Here is a 22,671-nt window from a genome sequence, read left to right on the forward strand (position 1 = left end):
AGAAAACAAAAAAATGGCATCTGCAGAAGTTTGGGCACCATGCAGAGTTAATATCTTGTGCTGCCCCCTTTGGATAGTATCACAGCTTGTAAACCCTTTTTGTAGCCAGCCAAGAGTCTTTCAATTCTTGTTTGAGGTATGTTTGCCCATTCTTCCAACTTCAGCTTTTTCACAGATGGCATCAAGTTGGCATCCAAAGTTTGCTGAAATTTTATTGAATCAATTTTTCCTTCTACTCGTGAGATGTTCCCTGTGCCACTGGCTGCAATACAACCCCAAAGCATGATTGATCCACCTCCATGCTTAACAGTTGGACAGAGGTTCTTTTCATTAAATTATGTTCCCCTTCTTCTCCCCTTCAATTTTAACCTCATCGGTCCACAGAACTTGTTTCCAAAATGCATCAGGCTTGTCTATATGTTCATTTGCAAAGTTCAAACGCTGATTTTTGTGGTGAGGATGTAGAAGAGGTTTTCTTCTGATGACTTTTCCATGAAGACCATATTTGTACAAGTATCTCTTTATAGTAGAATAGTGTACCACAACTCCAGTGTCTGCCAGATCTGCAGTCACACGTGGGTTTTGAATTGTTTTTCTCACAATCCTGTGAGCTGTTCTGTCTGATATTTTCCTTGGTCTTTCAGATCTTGCTTTAACTTCCACTGTTCATGATGACTGCCATTTCTTAATTACATTCCGAACAGAGGATATTGACATCTAAAAACGTTTTGCTATCTTCTTATAGCCTTCTCCAGCTTTGTTAGCGTCAACTATTTTCAGTTTCAGATTTCTAGACAACTGCTTAGAAGAACCCATGGTGCTGATTGTTGGGGCATGGTCAGATGAGTCTGGGCATTTAAAACCTTTGAGAATGACATCACCTGGTCTTCCCAGATGATGATTGAGAACAATCCATGACACTGGCAGGTCTCAGCTTTGCAAAGGGGGCAGTGCATGCTATAAATTCTGAAGGGTGCCCAAATTTTTGCAGACGCCATTTTTTTGTGTTCTGTTTTTTTTTAAGGTATAAATGATGGAAATAAAATCTAACTTTTGTTGACATATTATAAGAATGTCTAATCTGTAATTTGATGCCTTTTTGAGATTTTTCCATCTTTCCTTGGCTTCTTTATGCACATTAATACAATTTTTTACCTGGGGTGCCCAAACTTTTGATCCCCACTGTATATATATTTTAGGTGAGAAAATGCTGTCCCTGCAGCTATTGTCTGTGTGTGTCGCTGTGAGGATACCAATACAGGAAGTGAGGGCAGGACAAGCAGGGCTCTGTGCAGGCTCCTGGCTTGTCAATTATGCTGATGTGTGAGCCCGTAGCATGTCACAGAGCCTCACTGAACAGAGCTCTGCTTGTCCACCCACTCTTCCCGCATTTAGTCTCTTTACAGAGACTCACAAGCATTAGCTCCAGGGACAAAAACATATATCTTTTTAACCAATGTATATTACAAATATACATTAAATGTTATTTTCTACATGATATAAAAAGTTTTTTGTTAATGACAGGTACACTTTAAATTCGAGTCCTGACTCCTGTTTTAAATAACATTTTTAATATCCTTTATCGATTCTCTGTGCATACAAAATATGCACGATAAACCACATTCCTGCTCAAAACATATAGGCAATACTAAATGATGTTTAGCACACAAATACTTCAAAAAGACCAAAAAGGTGTAAGATTACACCAATATACATTTAAATTCACAAAAGGCTCTGGAACTCAATTCTACAAATTTGTGTATAGGTACTATAATGAGTTATAGGATATAGATATAGGTAAAAAGGCAGCTAATGAGTTAATATGTAGTGTCCCAAACTGTTATTTGTGCTGAGTTTCTGATGATTCCTGTCCCACTCCATGCTAACATTTTACATATGTCTATGCTCAGAACTTTATTTTCTTTGTTACTGCACATTTTACTACATACACCTAGGTAATTGTTAGAAAATGAAATGATTACCAAAGGTTAAATGGGGTTATCTGGTGGGAAGAGGGGGAAGTTTACAACTATGCCCATCATGTGTGTAAATTCTATAATTGTGAGACCAGTATTCAGAGTTAAATTTGTTTAATTTCCAATAGATCACCTCGGTGATCCAATATTACCCTAAATTTCCCTTATACCAATAATTTGCCTTATCTTTATTAATTAATTCACACCAATTTTGTGATTTGTGCATCGGATGTAAACAAACAGTTCGCGCAGGCATCTGATGCGCATATACTTCATCCAAAAGCATCCAATGGTAAGTATACCCTGTACTGAATGAAATGATAGGCTGCCATAGAACGCAGCGATTTGCTGACAGCCCTATCAATCAAGTTATTAAGTTAATCTTATTGGAGCATTATATAAGGAGGTCATCAATAGGACAATGTAAACACAGAGGAAATGCAATGATGTCACAAACAGAGGCCATATAAACCACGAGACAGCGTTTTCTCGCCATATGCACTAACATTGCATATGTTAACATTGACATTGACAAAGCCACGTCTAGTGGTGAAACATGTCGAGAGGGCATGGTGACAGATTTTAAATAGTGGTGAACCCCCAAAAGAGTATTAGAATAGAGTATGGACTGCAGCTACACCTATCTATAATCAGGCATAGCATTGTGAAATGCAATTAACCCATCCAGGAATACTGTGCAGGAGAAAATCACCACAGATTTTAAATCACAAAATTGGTGTGAATTAATTAATAAAGATAAGGCAAATTATTGGTATAAGGGAAATTTGGTGTAATATTGGATCACTTAGGTGATCTATTGGAAATTAAGCATCATGTGTGTAACACCCCACAGGAGTGGACCCACTGTGCCACAAGTGGCATCTAGCCAGGCAGGCAGAATGGGGCTAAACAGACACTGCGCCAGACACAGCAATGCTGATAATGGTGTTTATTTACAAGGTGAATACAAAGTCCAATAGACAGGCAACGGATCAGAAACAGCAGACAGATCATGCAGAGACCTAACAATGCAGAGAGACAAAAGCAACATGCACAATCTTGCTGAGGCCCAGAACATCAGGTGTGGCCTCATTATATAGGCGGTGTCTGGCAGGAATTGGCTGGGAATCAAATAGCGAGTGCCCACTGGCCCTATATGTCTCAGCCAGCACTCACGTGCGGCCCTAGAGGACAGAGGGGAAACTGCAGCAATGGCAGAAATATCAGAGCAGGAAGTCCAGGAAATACAACACAAACATGGCACCCAGAATGTCGCATGGCGCAGGTAAGACCCAGGGCACATGATATGCTGGTGGTTTCCAAACAGCAGCATTACAATGTGTTATATAAAAATAAATAAACCTGTGCTCCCTCCGTGCCTCTGATGGCCTGCTCAGGTCCCCCAATGCGATCCTCTTACTGAGCTTCAGCATGACGCCTAGATGCAGCTACTGAAAAACTGAATGAGTATCTAAGAAATATTTTGATCTATATAACCACTTAAAGCCACCTGTGACCAATCCCTCTGTAGTGGTGAGGAGAACTGCAAGTACCAGTAGACCTTATTAGCCACTTAAGGACGCAGGGCGTACCTGTACGACCTGAGTCCGCTCCCTTTCTATAACGCAGGGCCACGGCCAGGACCCGTGGCTAATAGCACGCGGCACTGATCGCGGTGCCACGCACTATTAACCCTTTAGACGCGGCGTTCAAAATTGATCGCCGCGTCTAAAGTGAAAGTAAAGTACTGCCGGTTAGCTCAGTGGGCTGTTCGGGACCGCCAGGGCGTCCTGAACAGCTGGCAGACACAAGGAGGGTCCTCACCTGCCTCCTGCGTTGCTGATCACCGAATGACCGCTCATTGCCTGAGATCCAGGCATGAGCAGTCAAGCGGCTGAATAATCGATCAATGTTATCCTATGAGATAACGAAGATCGATGTAAAAGATCAGTGTGTGCAGTGTTATAGCCCCCTATGGTAGCTATAACACTGCAAAAAAAAAATCATCATTTAAAACAATAAGAAGAAGCTAGAAGAAGCGCAAACTAGTGCAAAACAACTTGTCCCGGTGTGCCCCTGCCTCCGTTTTTATGTGCCTGTACTCCAAATAAAGTTTGTGGATGGTGAGTGCAATCTTTCTTTGACTCTTTCTTATTAGATTACGTTACTAGTATTGAGGTGCACCACCGATGTCCACACCTGTGCCTCACCTGCATCGACACCAGTCCGCACTCCTATATAATACCCTAATCCTGCATGTGCCGGATCCTCACAGCTCCAGTCAATTAAAGATCATTTAACCCCTTCCCTAATAAAAGTTTGAATCACTCCCCTTTTCCCATTAAAAAAACCCAAACAAAACAGTGTAAATAAACATGTGGTATCGCCGCATGCAGAGATGTCCGAATTATAAAAATATATCGTCAATGGCGTACGCGCAAAATAATGACAAAGTCCAAAATAGCGTATTTTTCGTCAATTTTTATTTCATGAAAAAAAGAATAAAAAGCAATCAAAAAGTCCGATCAATGCAAAAATGGTACCGCTAAAACCTTCAGATCACGGCGCAAAAAATGAGCCCTCATACCACCCCGTACTTGGAAAAATAAAAAAGTTATAGGGGTCAGAATATGAAAATTTTAATCCCTTAAAGGGGTACTCCAGTAGAAAACCACCCCTGTCCATCCCCTGTCACCCATGTCCTACCCGCCGTCACCCATATCCACCCCCGCGACACCCATGTCCACCCCCCTTCACCCATGTCCACCCCCCTGTCACCCATGTCCACCCCCCTCTCACCTATGTCCACCCTCCTACCATCCCGTCACTCATGTCCACCCTCCTGTCATCCATGTCCGCCTTATCCACTCCCCTGTCACCCATGTTTACCCCCGGTCTACCCCCATAGTCTACCCTGTCACCCATGTCCACCCTCCTGTCATCCATGTCCGCCTTGTCCACTCCCCTGTCAATCCCTGTCACCCATGTTTACCCCCGTCTACCCCCGTAGTCTACCCTGTCACCCATGTCCACCCTCCTGTTCACCCATCTGTCCCTTTGTTACCCCAGTCCATCCCTCTCTGTCACTCCTGTCCCTCTTTTACCCCCTTGTCACCCTTGTCCACCCCTCTGACCCCCCGTCTCCCATGTCCACCCTCCTGTCATCCATGTCCACCCCCCATCCAAACCTCTGTCACCTCTGTCCATCCCTGTCACCCATGTTCACCCCCTATTCACCCCTCTGTCACCCCTGTCCACCCCTCTGTTGCCCCCTTTTCCCCCATCACCCATGTTCACTCTTCTACACCCATCTGTCACCCTTGTACACCTCCCTACACCCATCTGCACACTCCTCTACACCCCTCTGTCACCCATGTATACTCCTCTACACCCCTCTGTTACCCATGTACACTCCTCTACACCCCTCTGTCACCCATGTAAACTCCTCTACACCCCTCTGTTACCCATGTACATTCCTCTACACCCCTCTGTCACCCATGTACACTCCTCTACACCCCTCTGTACACTCCTCTACACCCCTCTGTACACTCCTCTACACCCCTCTTTCATTCATGTACACTTCTCTACACCCCTCTGTACACTCCTCTACACCCCTCTTTCATCCATGTACACTTCTCTACACTCCTCTACACCCCTCTGTCACCCATGTACACTCCTCTACACTCCTCTGTCAACCATGTACATTCCTCTACACCCCCCTTTCATCCATGTACACTCCTCTACACCACTCTGTACACTCCTTTACACCCCTCTGTACACTCCTCTACATCCATCTGTCACCCATGTATACTCTTCTACACCCCTTTGTCACCCATGTACACTCCTCTACACCCCTCTACACCCCTCTGTCACCCATGTATACTCTTCTACACCCCTCTTTCACCCATGGAAAAAAAAGTGCAGAGCCTAATAGGTTGTTTTGCAGGTTTAACCTCTTCAGGACGCAGGGCGTATGGATACGCCCTGCATTCCGAGTCCTTAAGGACGGACGTATCCATACGCCCGTGGGAATTCCGGTCCCCACCGCTAGCCGGTTGGGGACCAGAGCCGGATGCCTGCTGAAATCGTTCAGCAGGCATCCCGGCATATCGCTCAGGGGGGTCATTATGCCCCCCCATGTCGGCGATGGCCGCAGATCGCTGGACATTTCAGTCCAGCGATCTGCGGCGATTACGGGTCAATCGGGTCTCCGGTGACCCGGAATTACTGGCTGATCAGGGCCTTCTCTGACGGCCCCGAACAGCCATAGCCAGCAGGGGTGAGGTGGCACTGGTGCCACCTCACGATCGCCCTGATTCGTCGGGCGGTTTACCGGCCGACCAATCAGGGCACCTGCTGCGGGTGTCACTCCCGCAACCCGCTCCGCCCCTCTTCCGGAGGACGTGAGCGGGTGAGGGAAGAAGACCCCGGCAGCTGGGGACCCCGATCCCCGGCGTCCCTGTTGGGATCGGGGCCCCAGGAGCGACGGCGGGACTGACCTGTGCCCGGAGCAGCAGCAGGAGGTGAGTGACAGCCTCCTGCTGTTGCTTAGCAACAGCTCCCAGCATGCAAAAAGAGCATGCTGGGTGCTGTAGTTATGCAACAGCAGGAGGCAGACCACCACAACTCCCAGCAGTCCCTTATGGGCATGCTGGGACTTATAGTTTTGCAACAGCTGGAGGCACATTTTTCTATGGAAAAGTGTACCTTCAGCTGTTGTATAACTACAACTCCCAGTTTGCACAAACAGCTAAAGTGCATGCTGGGAGTTGTAGTGGTGCATCTGCTGGTTGCATAACTACAACTCCCAGCATGCCCGTTGGCTGTCGGTGACTGCTGAGAGTTGTAGTTTTGCAACAGCTGAAGGCACACTGGTTGTGAAACTCAGAGTTTTTTTTTACCTAATCCAGTGTTTCACGACCGGTATGCCTCCAGCTGTTGCAAACTACAACTCCCAGCATGCACCGTATATGCTGGGAGTTGTAGTTTTGCAACAGCTGGAGGCACACTGGTTGTGAAACACTGAGTAAGGTCACAAACTCAGTGATACATAACCAGTGTGCCTACAGCTGTTGCAAAACTAAAACTCTCAGCATGTACAGTCTGTCAGCGCATGCTGGGAGTTGTAGTTTTGCAACAGCTGGATGTTCCCCCCCCCCCCCAATGTGAATGTACAGGGTACACTCACACGGGTGGAGGTTTACAGTAAGTATCCGGCTGCAAGTTTGAGCTGCAGCTAATTTTCTGCCGCAGCTCAAACCGCCAGCGAGAAACTACTGTGAACCCCCGCCCGTGCGACTGTACCCTAAAAACACTACACTACACTTCCACAAAATAAAATAAAAAGTAAAAAACACTACATAAGCACATACCCCTACACAGCCCCCCTCCCCTCCCCAATAAAAATGAAAAATGTCTGGTACGCCACTGTTTCCAAAACGGAGCCTCCAGCTGTTGCAAAACAACAACTCCCCGTATTGCCGGACAGCCGTTGACTGTCCAAGCATGCTGGGAGTTTTACAACAGCTGGAGGCACCCTGTTTGGGAATCACTGGCGTAGAATACCCCTATGTCCACCCCTATGCAATCCCTAATTTAGGCCTCAAATGCGCATGGCGCTCTCACTTTGGAGCCCTGTCGTATTTCAAGGCAACAGTTTAGGGTCACATATAGGGTATCGCAGTACTCGGGAGAAATTGTGTTACAAATTTTGGGGGGTATTTTCTGCTTTTACCCTTTTTAAAAATGTAACATTTTTGGGAAAACAAGCATTTTAGGTAAAAAAAATAATTTTTTTTTACATATGCAAAAGTCGTGAAACACCTGTGGGGTATAAAGGTTCACTTAACCCCTTGTTACGTTCACCGAGGGATCTAGTTTCCAAAATAGTATGCCATGTGTTTTTTTTTTTTTTGCTGTCCTGGCACCATATGGGCTTCCTAAATGCGACATGCCCCCAGAGCAAAATTTGGTCTCAAAAAGCCAAATATGGCTCCTTCTCTTCTGAGCATTGTAGTTCGCCCGTAGTGCACTTCAGGCCAACTTATGGGGTACCTCCATACTCAGAAGAGATGGGGTTACAAATTTTGGGGGGTATTTTCTGCTATTAACCCTTGCAAAAATGTGAAATTTGGGGGGAAACACATTTTTGTGAAATTTTTTTATTTATTTTTTTACATATGCAAAAGTCGTGAAACACCTGTGGGGTATTAAGGCTCACTTTATTCCTTGTTACGTTCCTCAAGGGGTCTAGTTTCCAAAATGGTATGCCATGTGTTTTTTTTGCTGTTCTGGCACCATAGAGTCTTCCTAAATGCAACATGCCCCCCAAAAACCATTTCAGAAAAACTCTCCAAAATCCCCTTGTCACTCCTTCATTTCTGAGCCCTCTACTGCGCCCGCCGAACACTTTACATAGACATACGAGGTATGTCCTTACTCGAGAGAAATTGTGCTACACATATAAATATACATTTTCTCCTTTTACCCCTTGTAAAAATTCAAAAATTGGGTCTACAAGAACATGCGAGTGTAAAAAAATGAAGATTGTGAATTTTCTCCTTCACTTTGCTGCTATTCCTGTGAAACACCTAAAGGGTTAAAACGCTGACTGAATGTCATTTTGAATACTTTGGGGGGTGCAGTTTTTATAATGGGGTCATTTATGGGGTATTTCTAAGATGAAAACCCTTCAAATCCACTTCAAACCTGAACTGGTCCCTGAAAAATAGTGAGTTTGGAAATTTTGTGAAAAATTTGAAAATTGCTGCTGAACCTTGAAGCCCTCTGGTGTCTTCCAAAAGTAAAAACACGTCTATTTTATGATGCAAACATAAAGTGGACATATTGTATATGTGAATAAAAAAATTATTTGGAATATCCATTTTCCTTACAAGCAGAGAGCTTCAAAGTTAGAAAAATGCAAAATTTTCAAATTTTTCATCAAATTTTGGGATTTTTCACCAAGAAAGGATGCAAGTTACCACAAAATGTTACCACTATGTTAAAGTAGAATATGTCACAAAAAATATATCTCGGAATCAGAATGATAACTAAAAGCATTCCAGAGTTATTAATGTTTAAAGTGACAGTGGTCAGAATTGCAAAAAACGGTGAAAAAGGGTTAAGTCCTTAAGGGGTTAAAGGTGAAGAATTGTGGGTGGAAGAAATTGTCATGATGGCCCAGACCAAATGAAGAAGAGAAGGCAAGGACACAAATTAGAGAAAACGTCATTGGTGAGTTGCTGTATAAAGCAGCACTTTAACCCCTTAAGGACTAAGCCCTTTTTCACCTTAAGGACTCAGACGTTTTTTGCACATCTGACCACTGTCACTTTAAACATTAATAACTCTGGAATGCTTTTAGTTATCATTCTGATTCAGAGACTGTTTTTTCGTGACATATTCTACTTTAACATAGGGGTCAAATTTTATGGTAACTTGAATCCTTTCTTGGTGAAAAATCCCAAAATTTGATGAAAAAAAAGAAAATTTTGCATTTTTCTAACTTTGAAGCTTTCTGCTTGTAAGGAAAATGGATATTCAAAATAATTTTTTTTGGTTCACATATACAATATGTCTACTTTGTGTTTGCATCATAAAATGTATGAGTTTTTACTTTTGGAAGACACCAGAGGGCTTCAAAGATCATCAGCAATTTTCCAATTTTTCAAAAAATTTTCAAACTCGATATTTTTCAGGGACCAGTTCAGTTTTTAAGTGGATTTGAAGGGTCTTCATATTAGAAATACCCCATAAAAGACCCCATTATAAAAACTACACCCCCCAAAGTATTCAAAATGACATTCAGTAAGTGTTTTAACCCTTTAGGTGTTTCACAGGAATAGCAGCAAAGTGAAGGAGAAAATTCAAAATCTTCATTTTTTACACTTGCATGTTCTTGTAGACCCAATTTTTTAATTTTTGCAAGTGGTAAAAGGAGAACATTTTTACTTGTATTTGTAGCACAATTTCTCTCAAGTAAGCACATACCTCATATGTCTATGTAAAGTGTTCGGCGGGCGCTGATAACCCTCTGGGGGTCTCCAGACAGGTTCACCAGAAGGGGGCTCCGGTATACTTGTCTGGGGGGTCGGACTCCTAGTACGCACTAGTGCCGGCCACTGGGCCACTAATGGGGGGTGCGTGGCCTCGCCTGGCGGTGTCTCCGCCGCCGTGCAGGGGGCTCATCATCACTGCTAGATAATGAGGAGGACGATGAAGAACACAGAAATGTTGGATCTTCATCGTCCTCACTGACAGATTCGGAGGCAAGAAAAGCGGTGGCGGGGGGGGGGGGAGGGTGTGTGATTAGAAATCACACACCGTTATATGGGGGGGAAAAATGCTGCAGCACCCCCAAAAAATGGGGGGGGGGGCTAATGCAGCGCCCTGAACCCCTAATAGGGCCCGGGTCACACTGAAAAACTGCAGAAGACCCTTGGGGACCTATTAGGGGGTCAGGGGGGGGGGGGAAATTTTTTAAAAACTTTTTTTTACTTAATTTTTTACTATTTACCCTACCTTTCCCTGGGCTGTATTCTTTCCCTGATCTATGGGGGGCTTCTTTTCTTCTCTGGGGGCTCCGATCTCGGCAGAGGGGGGTTCCCGGCTTCCTCCAGCAGCTCTGACCACTGACTGAACCCAGCCAGCCGTGGGAGCTGAAGGAGGATGCTGTTAACTCCTCCCCTGCCGTCCAGCCAATAGCAGCGATCCTGGGGGGGGGTGGTGAAATAACCACCTCCCCATAGATACAGTGGGTGATAGAGGGTGTATCATACACCCCCTATCACCTTGTATCTCCGGGTCAGCGGGTCACACGTGACCCGCATCGCCGGAATAGCCGCAAATCGCATGTGTGAATTCACATGCGATTTGCGGCGATCACCGACATGGGGGGTCTAATGACCCCCCTGGGCATTTGCACGGGATGCCTGCTGAATGATTTCAGCAGGCATCCTGGTCCGATCCCCGCCCGGCGGGGACCAGAACTGCCCATGACGTAACTGTATGTCCTTGGTCCTTAATCCCTTAAGGACACATGACGTACTGGAACGTCATGTGTTCGCTCCCAATCTGCAACGCGGGGCCACGGCATGGCCCCACGTCATAGCGGGTTGGCCGGGACCCGTGGCTAATAGCGCGCGGCATTGATCGCAGTGCCGTGCGCTATTAACCCTTTAGACGCAGCGTTCAAAGTTGAACGCCACATATAAAGTGAAAGTGAAAGTGTGCCGGTTAGCTCAGTGGGCTGTTCGTGATAGCCGCGGCGAAATCGCGGCATCCCTAACAGCTTACAGGACAGCAGGAGGGTCCCTACCTGCCTCCTCGCTGTCCGATCGCCGAATGACTGCTCAGTGCCTGAGATCCAGGCTTGAGCAGTCAAGCGGCAGAATCATCGATCACTGGTTTCTTATGAGAAACCAGTGATCAATGTGAAAGATCAGTGTGTGCAGTGTTATAGGTCCCTATGGGAGCTATAACACTGCAAAAAAAAGTGAATAAAGATCATTTAACCCCTTCCCTATTAAAAGTTTGAATCACCCCCTTTTCCCATAAAAAAAAAAAAACACAGTGTAAATAAAAATAAACATATATAGGTATCGCCGCGTGCGGAAATGTCCGAATTATAAAAATATATTGTTAATTAGCACGGTCAATGGCGTGCGCGCAAATAGTGCATTTTTGGTCACTTTTTATATCATGAAAAATGAATAAAAAGCGATCAATAAGTCCTATCAATGCAAAAATGATACCGTTAAAAACTTCAGATCACTGCGCAAAAAATGAGCCCTCATACCGCCCCATACGCGGAAAAATAAAAAAGTTATAGGGGTCAGAAATGACAATTTTAAACGTATTAATTTTCCTGCATGAAGTTATGATTTTTTCCAGAAGTATGACAAAATCAACCCTATATAAGTAGGGTATCATTTTAACCGTATGGACCTACAGAATAAATATCAGGTGTCATTTTTACAGAAAATGTACTATGTAGAAACGGAAGCCCCCAAAAGTTACAAAACTGTTTTGTTTTTTTTTCAATTTTGTTTCACAATGATTTTTTTTTTCTGTTTCAGCGTAGATTTTTGGGCAAAATGACTGACATCATTACAAAGTAGAATTGGTGGCGCAAAAAATAAGCCATCATATGGATTATTAGGTGCAAAATTGAAAGAGTTATGAGTTTTTTAAAGGCAAGGAGCAAAAAACGAAAATGCAAAAACGGAAAACCCCCCCGGTCCTTAAGGGGTTAAGACCCAGGGTGTCATGGGTCCTGTAGGGGTTAAGTCCCAAATGGGCTGCGTCCTTAACCCCTTAAGGACCGGGCGTTTTTCGGTTTTTGCTCTTTCGTTTTTTCTTCCTTACCTTTAAAAAATCATAACTCTTTAAATTTTGCACCTAAAAATCTGTATTATGGCTTATTTTTTGCACCACCAGTTCTACTTTGTAATGATATCAGACATTTTACCCAAAAATCTACGGCGAAACGGGAAAAAAAAATCATTGTGCGAGAAAATTGAAAAAATACAGTCATTTTGTAACTTTTGGGGGCTTCCGTTTCTACGTAGTACATTTTTCGGTAAAAATGACACCTTATCTTTATTCTCTAGGTCCATACGGTTAAAATGATACCCTACTTTTATAGATTTGATTTTGTATTACTTCAGAAAAAAATCATAACTACATGCAGGAAAATTTATACATTTAAAATTGTCATCTTTTGACCCATATAACTTTTTTATTTTTCTGTGTTTAGGGTGTTGTGAGAGTTCATTTTTTGCGCCGTGATCTGAAGTTTTTGTTGGTACCATTTTTGCATTGATCTGACTTTTTGATCGCTTTTTATTAATCTTTTCATGATATAAAAAATGACCAAAAATACGCTATTTTGGACTTTGGAATTTTTTTGCACATACGCCATTGTCCGTATGGTTTAATTAGTGGTATATTTTTTTAATTCGGACATTTCCACACGCGATGATACCACATATGTTTATTTTTGTTTTTATTTACACGCTTTTTTTTTATTATTGGAAATGCCGGGTGATTCAAACTTTTATTAGGGGAAGGGATAATTCAAAGGGTTAATGATTTTTTACACTTTTCTTTTGCAATATTATAGCCCCCATTTACTGATCTTTAACAGTGTTCAATGCATCTCCATAGGGATGCAATGATCAGTGTTTTCGGCGATTGATTGCTAAAGCCTGGATCTCAGGCTTGAAGCATTTAATCGGCGATCGGACTGCAGGAAGGAAGGTAAGAGACCTTCCTCCTGTAGTACAGCTGTTCGGGATGCCGCGATTTCACCGCGGCGATCCCGAACAGCTCCGTGAGCTAACTGGCACTTTTTACTTTCACTTTAATAGCGTTAATAGCGCAGGGCACCGCGATCAGTGCAGCGCGCTATTAGCGGCGGGTCCCGGCTTCACTATGACGCCGGGCCCGCCGTGATATGATGCGGGGTCACCGTGGGACCCCTCGTTATATCACGGGAGCGGGACCAAGGACGTACTCATATGTTTTTCAAATAATTTTTTTTTACATTTATTTTACACTTTTTTAGTCCCCATAGAGTACTATTTATCTTCTGCTCTGGTCTGCTGGAAGGCAGATCAGTGCAGAAGACCCCGGGAGACGGACGGAGGCAGGTGAGGGGACCTCCGTCCGCCATCCTGGCTGATCTGATCCCCGCTGCAGTGCCGCGGGCGATCAGATCAGCTATTATAAGTGCTGCATTTCCGCAGATGCCGTGATCTGTATTGATCACGGCACCTGAGGGATTAATGGCAGACATCAGCGTGATCGCTGATGTCTGCCATTACCGGCGGGTCTGCGGCTGCTGACAGCCGCCGGAACCCACCAGGAATGAAGCGAGCGCATCTTCTGCACTGGTATCACAGCCGTGCCGTAAAGAGGTGCTATGCAACGCCATTCATTTACGCCGCATGTCCTTAAGGGGTTAAGGACCAAGCCCATTTTCACCTTAAGGACCAGAGCATTTTTTGCTCCACTGTCACTTTAAGCATAATTAACTCTGGAATGCTTTTACTTATGAATTTGATTCCGAGATAGTTTTTTCCTGAATATTAGAAATACCCCATAAATGGCTCCATTATGAAAACTGCAACCCTCAAAGTATTCAAAATGACATTCAGAAAGTTTGTTTATCCTTTAGGTGTTTCACAGGAATAGCAGCAAATTGAAGGGGAAAATAAATTTTTTTTTTTACACTTGCATGTTCTTGTAGACCCAGTTTTTGAATTTTTACAAGGGGAAAAGGAGAAAAAGCCACCAAAATGTGTAACCCAATTTCTCACGAGTAAGGAAATACCTCATATGTGAACATAAAGTGCTCTGTGGGTGCACTAGAGGGCTCAGAAGTGAAGGAGCGACAATGGGATTTTGTAAAGTGAATTTTGCTGAAATGGTTTTTGGGGGACATGTCACCTTTAGGAAGCCCCTATGGTGCCATAACCCCAAAAAAAAACTTTTAAAAAATTGCATATTATTTTGGAAACTACACCCCTCATGGCATTTAACAAGGGGTTACAGTGATCCTTAACAACCCACAGATGTTTGACGACTTTTCGGTAAAGTCAGATGTGTAAATGAAAATCATTTTTTTTCACTAAAATCCAGTTTTTCACCAAATTAACCATTTTTACAAGAGTTAATAGGAGAAAATGACCCCCAAAAGTTGTAACCCCATTTCTTCTGAGTATGGAAATATCCCATGTGTGGACGTAAAGTGCTTTGTGAGCGCACTACAATGCTCAGAAGAGAAGGAGCCACATTTGGCTTTTTGAAAGGAAATTTAGCTGAAATGGTTTTCGGGGGGCATGTCACATTTAGGAAGCCCCTATGGTGCCAGAACAGCAAAAAAAGCCCCACATGGCAACTATTTGGGAAACAACACCCCTCAATTAATGTAACAAGGGTAACAGAGAGCCTTTACACCCCACAGGTGTTTGACAAATTTCCCCTAAAGTTGGACATGAAAATGAAAAATTCTATTTTTTTTCACAAAAATGCTGGTGTTACCCCAATTTTTTTTTTCACAAGGGGTAACAGGAGAAAAAGCCTCCCAAAATGTTAACCCCATTTCTTCTGAGTATGGAAATACCCCATATGTGGATGTAAAGTGTTCTGCGGGCGAACTACAATGCTGAGAAGAGAAGGAGCGCCATTGGGCTTTTGGAGAAAGAATTTGGTTGGAATGGAAGTCGTGGGTCATGTGAATTTACGAAGCCCCCCGTGGTGCCAGAACAGTGGACCCCCTCAAATAAAATTTTTCATTTTTACGGACGACTGTTCCAAAAAATCAGTCAGACACATGTTGGGTGTAAATGCTCACTGCACCCCTTATTACATTGCTTGAGGGGTGTAGTTTCCAAAATGGGGTCACATGTGGGAGGGGTCCACTGTTCTGGCACCATGGGGGCTTTGTAAACACACATGGCCTTCAATTCCAGACACATTCTCTCTCCAAAAGCCCAATGGCGCTCCTTCTCTTCTGAGCATTGTAGTTCACCCGCAGAGCACTTTACATGCACATATGGGGTATTTATATACTCAGAAAAAATGGTGTTACAAATTTTGGGGGGCTTATTTCCTATTACCTCTTGTGAAAATGTTAAATTTGGAATAACACCAGCATTTTAGTGAAATTTTTTTTTTTCATTTTCACGTCCAACTTCAACGAAAATTCCTCAAACACCTGTGGGGTGGTAAGACTCACTATACCCTGTGTTATCTTCCGTGAGGGGTGTCGTTTCTAAAATGGGGTCACATTTTTTTTTTTTTTTTTAGAGTTTATGTCAGAACTGCTGTAACGATCAGCCAATTCTTCAATTCTGTCGCACTATGATTATTTTTTTCTGTTACACTGTAGATTTTTGGTTAATATAACTGATGTCATTATAAAGTAGAATTGGTGGTGCAAAAAATAAGCCATCATATGGATTTTTAGGTGCAAAATTGAAAGGGTTATGATTTTTAAATGGTAAGGAGTAAAAAACAAAAGTGCAAAAACGGAAAAACGCTCAGTCCGTACAGGGTTAAGTACCAGGATGTATCTATACACCCTGTGCCCTTAAGGGGTTAAAACAACTTGCATTAATGCCTCGAGACAGGCTGTTTTAATCTTTGGATCAAATGATGATGATTTATGCAGAGCTTCAGGGATTTCAGTCCCAGTAGCTCTACATTCTATCATCCCACTGTAAGATAGATACATTTTCATAGGGATATTTCTACAAAACCTATAAAAGTCTATTCTAGTATGAAAGTTGGAATTTTCATATATTGGCACAAAACTCAGTCCGCGGTTCAGGACATTCAATTCAATATCGGATAGGACTCTGTCTGATATATTTTCTACTATGTTTTCTGTTTTGCAGGTCTCCCTCTTTTCTTTCTTCCTATTTTGTCTTCTCTTGTCGTGGTGTCTGATTGTGAATTTTCCGTGGACTCTGGTGTCATAGCGCTTTTGGGTTTTCCTAAAAAACGCTGATCAACGTTTTCTGATCTTTTATTCTTCGAATGTCTTGATCCTCACTTGCATTTCTGTCTCTTATTTCTTTTTGTAATTGCTCAATTGCTAGTTGTAGACACTGGACAGTCAGGAGCATAAGGTCAAGGAAGTGTCAATTATTCATTGCGTACCATCTCTGATGGCGTCATCTGGCATTAAATTTTGTGTAAGTTTACACCTAAGACCTCTGGGGTTTCTCTGAGTTGAGGTGTGGAAGGATAGATTCATCTCTTTTTTTCACAAGATTATTGAGCTGTTTAACATAGTCCAGGTTACCACATACAAATTGGATACGAAAAATGTAATTCGCAAATCTAAGCCAAATAACGGACACTAGAGACGAAGTTTTCTTGTTTTCAGAGAATAAACAAATGTCTATATTGCCTGAAGCATCAGAAGCAGGCTTTTCATAAAAATTACTACTATCTAAAGTACTATTTGCTATAAAAGAGCAGTGCAAAGTAGACTATGTTAAACAGCTCTATAATCTTGTGAAAAAAAGAGATGAATATATCCTTCCACGCCTAAACTCTGACTATTTAAAAATTCAGAGAATGTCCAGAGGCCTTACGTGTAAACTTACACCAAATGTATTGCCAGATGATGCCATATATCATCAGAGATGGTACGCAATGAATAATGGACACTCCCTTGACCTCATGCTCCTGACTGTCCAGCATCTACAACTAGCAATTGAGCAATTACAAAAAGAAATAAAAAAGACAGAAACACAGCTAAAAACTGTAAAGAGACAGTCTGAATATGATGCAATATATAAAGATCTAAATACTGGAATGGAAAAATTAAAGTCAACTACACTACAAAATAAAATGAAAAATTTCGAAAGAGATATGAGAGACTATTTACATAATAGAGTCTATACATGGGCAGAAGAACGCTGTAACATCAGAAAAAATATAAAAATTATATGGAAAAAGGTGGCACAGAATCCTCAATAGAAGAAAGAAGTGAGGATCAAGACACTCGAAAAATAAAAAGATCAGAAAACGTTGATCAGATGCGTGGCTTGGATGGAGAGCTGAGCGGTTGCACCTTGCAGTGCTCCCGCTAGCCCAGCTCCATTTCCCCTGTAAATCTATTCTGTGGGCCTCAAACTCACCTGTCCCATGCTGCATGAGCTGGCTGGTGCTGCCGGTGGCCGTGGCTGGAGTCGGGAGCTGGTGTGCCGTGGGGAAGAGAGTAGTGCTGCTGGGGACTGAATGGAGGAGACAGATGACGGAGCCCAGTATCTGCCAGAGGGGAGAAGCAGCGAGGAGAGGTCCCGTGAGTCTGGACAGTGGCAGAACGGAGGCTTAGTGGAGGAGGCTTTTCTCTGCGAGAGGGCTCCCAGAAGAAAGGCCGCCATTGTGCTCACTTCGTGAGTGGAGCCTCGTGGTCTCCATAGATACTCCCACGCCTGAGCTGCGGTGGGCAGGAGAGACCTGATGTGGGGAGCTGCTGCTGTTGCCGTGGTCAGACGCAGACCTGGGCTTTCCCTATATAGGCTGCTGGGGTTGTCTGAGATCCCTGTGGACCCTCGCTGCTGTGGTGCTGAGCGGAGCCCTCTAAGCCCCCCTACCTCCCGTCATACCAGGGAGGCATACTGGTTTCTGTGGCTGCTACAGGGGGTCTTCTGCTTGTCGCTGCCCTGGACTGTACAGTAGGTGCTGCTACTCCCTAAATGCTTCTATCTCCTTGTATCTACTCTGCCTGAGCTGCTTGACTTTGTTGTGCCTCATATTTGCTCTGGGACTCTTCTCTTGCTGTTCTCTTGTGTAATCTGTTGGGAGCTACTGTGCCCTGTAGGGCTTGCCTTGCCTATTAGCTGTTGCTACCTGGATTGTACGGTTCTGCTGTGCCTTGTGGTGTCTATACTATAGCTGGTCGCTATCCTACAAGAAATATGGGTGGCTCAAGGAACAAGACCAAAAAGTCTAAACATGCGGTTGAGGCCGCAGACGGAATTCCAGTGTTCCTACCCCTCTGGTTTCTAAACTTTCCACACACGCTGCCAAAGCCCTCAGTTGATTCTCTGGGTTGGCAGAAGTTTTGGAGGACGCTTCCCCTGAGCCTTCTCCCCTTATGTTTTTTGGTTGCCAAAGCCCGTTGGGGCGCTGTCCAGAACCCGCGTGCTTCCTGCCACATTGAGTCCATTGATCAGAAGTTTAATCAACTACTGGCTGCATTCACTTCCTGTCAAACTATGATGGTGTCTAAGGTGGATGAACTTAGACAGGAATTTGTTATCCTCCGTCATGAGGCACAGAAGCTGAGAGAACGCACTTGAGAGGTGGAGCGCAAACTATCGACTGTTGAGGACACTCTCCATCCTTTGCCGGATCAGATGTCATCAGTAAAGCTCCAAATGAAAAAAGTACTTGATCATGTGGGTGATCTTGAAAATAGACTGCGGCGTAACAATATACGCCTGGTGGGACTACCTGAGAAGGCGGAAGGCTCGGATCCTGTAGGCTTTCTGGAATCTTGGCTGAAGGAAATCCTATCTTCTGACACCTTCTCCTCATATTTTACGGTGGAGAGGGCGCATAGGTTCCTGGCTAGACCCCCTCCGCCGGGAGCTCCTTCCAGACCATTCTTGGTGAAATAGCTTCATTACCGTGATAGAGACGCTATCCTGATGGTGGTCTGCATCAAAGAAGAGGTGCGCTTCAATGATTCCAGAGTAGCCTACTATCCAGACTTCTCTGTTGAACTTCGAAAGCAGAGGGTTAAATTTATGGAAGTCCGTTTTCGCCTGTGCAACAAGGGATATCGTCATGCCATGCTTTTTCCGGCCAGACTTTGTGTGGTGGATGGAGGGACCACGAAATTCTTTACATCACCGGCTGAGGCCCTTCAGCTGGTGGATGCTGCGCCTGTGGCCGGCCCTCTAGATTGACTTTCCCGTAGTGACTCCTGTTTCTCACTTTTAGTTAAATTAGTTAGGCTAGGGTGTTAAGACTTATCCGTTCACACTATGAGTATTCATCCATTATTAAACATCCGTTTTCTGTGTAAAAACGGATGTATAGTAACGGATGAAATAACGGGTGCTAACGGCTGAATAACGTCCGTCAACATAACGGGCATATTCATCCATTAAGACCCGTTATAACATCCCTGATGTACGGCCATTTTAACACCTCTGCCTACAGACTCCCATAGTTGGGACTACTACTACTCCCATCATGGAACAGACTTGTTTCCATGATGGGAGTAGTAGTTCCCCCGCTGCGGGAGTCTGCTGGTGGCTGTTGAGGCTACATTAGTGTTTGTACTAATACTACCCCCATCATGGAACAGACTCTGTTCCATGATGGGAGTTGTAGTACAGGGGCTGATGGATTGATCGCACTGGGTCTCACTTCTGAGACCCGATGCGATTAGAAGTTATTAAACAGGGGTGCGGGCGGCATGCTCCACTCACCATTAAGGGCTCCCAGCGGGGTTTTAAATCTTCAGTGTGTCCCCTTATTCCCCCCCGTGTGTATATGTATGATTCCCCCCCCTGTATATAGATGCGCTGCGGGGGTCAGACATATATCAATATGTCTGGCCCCCAGAGCGCTTCTATAATCATATGCCTTTGCAGCACTATGAATGAAAAGTAGATGCGCTGCTGTTCGAATACTTTTCATTCATAGTGCTGCAAAGGCATATGATTCTAGAAGCGCTGTGGGGGCAAGACATATGGATATATGTCTGACCCCCGCAGCGCATCTATATACAGATGCCGCCGCAGTGCTATGAAAGACAAGTATTCTTTCAGTAGTGCATTGGTCTGGCCGGCTTCCCAGCCCAATGTGCTGCTAATAGAATACTTTTCATTCATAGCGCTGCTTGGGGCTTATGCCGGGGGCAATATATATATATATGCGCTGCAGGGGGAAAATATATATATGCACTGCAGGGGGGAAATATATATATGCACTGCGGGGGACAATACCTATATAAATGCGTTGCGGAGGGTAAGACTTATATAGCACAGCAGGGTGCAAGCTATATAGAAGCGCTGCAGAGGCCAGACATATATCCCCCAGTGATTCTATATATCTTTCCCCACCGCGGCGCTTCTATTTGAAAACCCCGCCGGGAACCCTGAATGGCTCCTCAGTACCGGCTATTCAGGGCTCCCGGCGAGGAATTTAAAAATGAAAGTAAAATACATCATACATCGCAGGGGAGTGGAGCATGCCGCCTGCTTCCCTGTTTAACAACTTCTAAATCGCAATAGGTCACAGAAGTGAGACCCGGTGCGATCAATCCCACAGCCCCTGTACTACAACCTCCATCATGGAACATGGTCTGTTCCATGATGGGGGTTGCAGTACAAACACTAATGTAGCCTCCCCAGCCACCGGCAGACTCCCGCAGCTGGGGAATTACTACTCCCATCATGGAAACAAGTATGTTCCATGATGGGAGTAGTAGTCCCTCAGTACTGCAGGAGTCTGTTGATGTCACCTCTTCTGAGCATGATCAGAAGTAATAACGTATATTATAAACCAGGTGCAAACGGATGACACAAAGGCTCATTCGTTTGCCATAGACTTCAATGTTAAAAAATACTGCTGTTAATGTACCCGTTTCTTGTGACGGAAGAAATATTTGTGCATGTGCCGTTTTTTTCTTCCGTCACAAATAATGTCCATTATTCATGACGGGCTATAAAGGGTCATAATGGATAATCAAAAACTCTCAGACTTTATTAGGATTTTGTAATTGCCTTTTTAAGGCTTTTATGCCGGAAGTTTATAACGGGTCTTTTAACTGAGCAACTTTATAATGTGAAAGGGGCCTTAGATATTACTACTGAGGGACTACTTACAAATGCTTCCCTTTATTCTTTGACCGGTAATAAGGGCTTCATAGTGAGTTGGCCCATTTAGCTAGCTTAGTTGGGGTTGGGCTGGGGGGAGGGAGTGGGATGGTTTAAGTGCTTGAGTTCTTGCTATTGCCCATCTGTTAGAGTTTATGGTCTAGGTCTGCACGAGTTTCCAATGCTAGACAGGGTTTTTTCGGGAATGTTAATGCTATTTTCTGAATTTGTTTCTGTGTTGTCTTGGTCTGCTGTTTGTTTGTCTGGTGCGTTGGCATGTGTGTGGTGTGTGTGGACGGTGTCCCAGAGAGCCCCCCAGGTAAGAGGTATTAGTTCGGCTGTTTTTTTCTCCTGTTTTTGATTTTCTATTGGTTTCTTTGGGTCACTTAAAGGGGTACTCCGCCCCTAGACATCTTATCCCCTATCCAAAGGATAGGGGATAAGATGTCAGATCGCCGGGGTCCCGCAGCTGGCACCCCACTATCATTACTGCACAGAGTGAGTTCACTCTGTACGTAATGACGGGCAATACAGGGGCCGGAGCATCGTTAAGTCACGGCTCCGCCCCCTCGTGACATCACGGCCCGCCCCCTCAATACAAGTCTATGGGAGGGGGCGTGACGGTCGTCCCGCCCCCTGCCATAGACTTGCATTAAGGGGGCGGGCCATGATGTCACGAGGAGCGGAGCCATGACATCACGCTGCTCAGTCCCCTGTATCGCCCGTCATTACGCAAAGAGCGAACTCGGCGGGACCCTGGCGATCTGACATCTTACCCCCTATCCTTTGGATAGAGGATAAGATGTCTAGGGGCGGAGTACCCCTTTAAGGTAATGAGTTGGAATGTCAAGGGCCTTAGTTACATAGTTACATAGTTAGTATGGTTGAAAAAAGACATCCGTCCATCAAGTCCAACCAGGGAATTGAAGTGAAGGGTGTAAGGGGATAAGGGAAAGGGATGTAGTTTTATAATTCTGCATAAGCATTAATGTTATTTTGTTCCAGGAATGTATCTAACCCTGATTTAAAGCTGTTAATTGTTCCTGCTGTGACCAGTTCCTGAGGTAGACCGTTCCATAAATTCACAGTCCTCACGGTAAAGAAGGCGTGTCGCCCCTTTAGACTAAACCTTTTCTTCTCCAGACGGAGGGAGTGGCCCCTCGTCCTTTGGGGGGGTTTAACCTGGAACAGTTTTTCTCCATATTTTTTGTATGGGCCATTTATATACTTATATACGTTTATCATATCCCCCCTTAAACGTCTCTTCTCAAGACTAAACAATTGTAACTCCTTTAATCGCTCCTCATAGCTAAGATGTTCCATGCCCCATATTAGTT

The 22,671-nt window shown here is 44.2% G+C and overlaps 1 protein-coding gene across 1 annotated transcript in view; it reads right to left on the bottom strand.

Moving 5' to 3' along the window:
- The window catches only part of KIF13A (kinesin family member 13A), a 268,080-nt gene extending 248,751 nt beyond the window's left edge, over positions 1 to 19,329 (bottom strand). The window contains exon 1 of the mRNA XM_056521241.1: positions 17,636 to 19,329. Coding sequence (XP_056377216.1) covers positions 17,636 to 17,651 — 16 coding nt within the window. The 5' untranslated portion in view covers positions 17,652 to 19,329. The remainder of the gene's footprint in view (positions 1 to 17,635) is intronic.
- Between the last annotated feature and the right edge of the window lie 3,342 nt (positions 19,330 to 22,671).

The sequence above is a fragment of the Hyla sarda genome, chromosome 5 (genome assembly GCF_029499605.1).
Source record: "Hyla sarda isolate aHylSar1 chromosome 5, aHylSar1.hap1, whole genome shotgun sequence".
NCBI lineage: Eukaryota > Metazoa > Chordata > Amphibia > Anura > Hylidae > Hyla > Hyla sarda.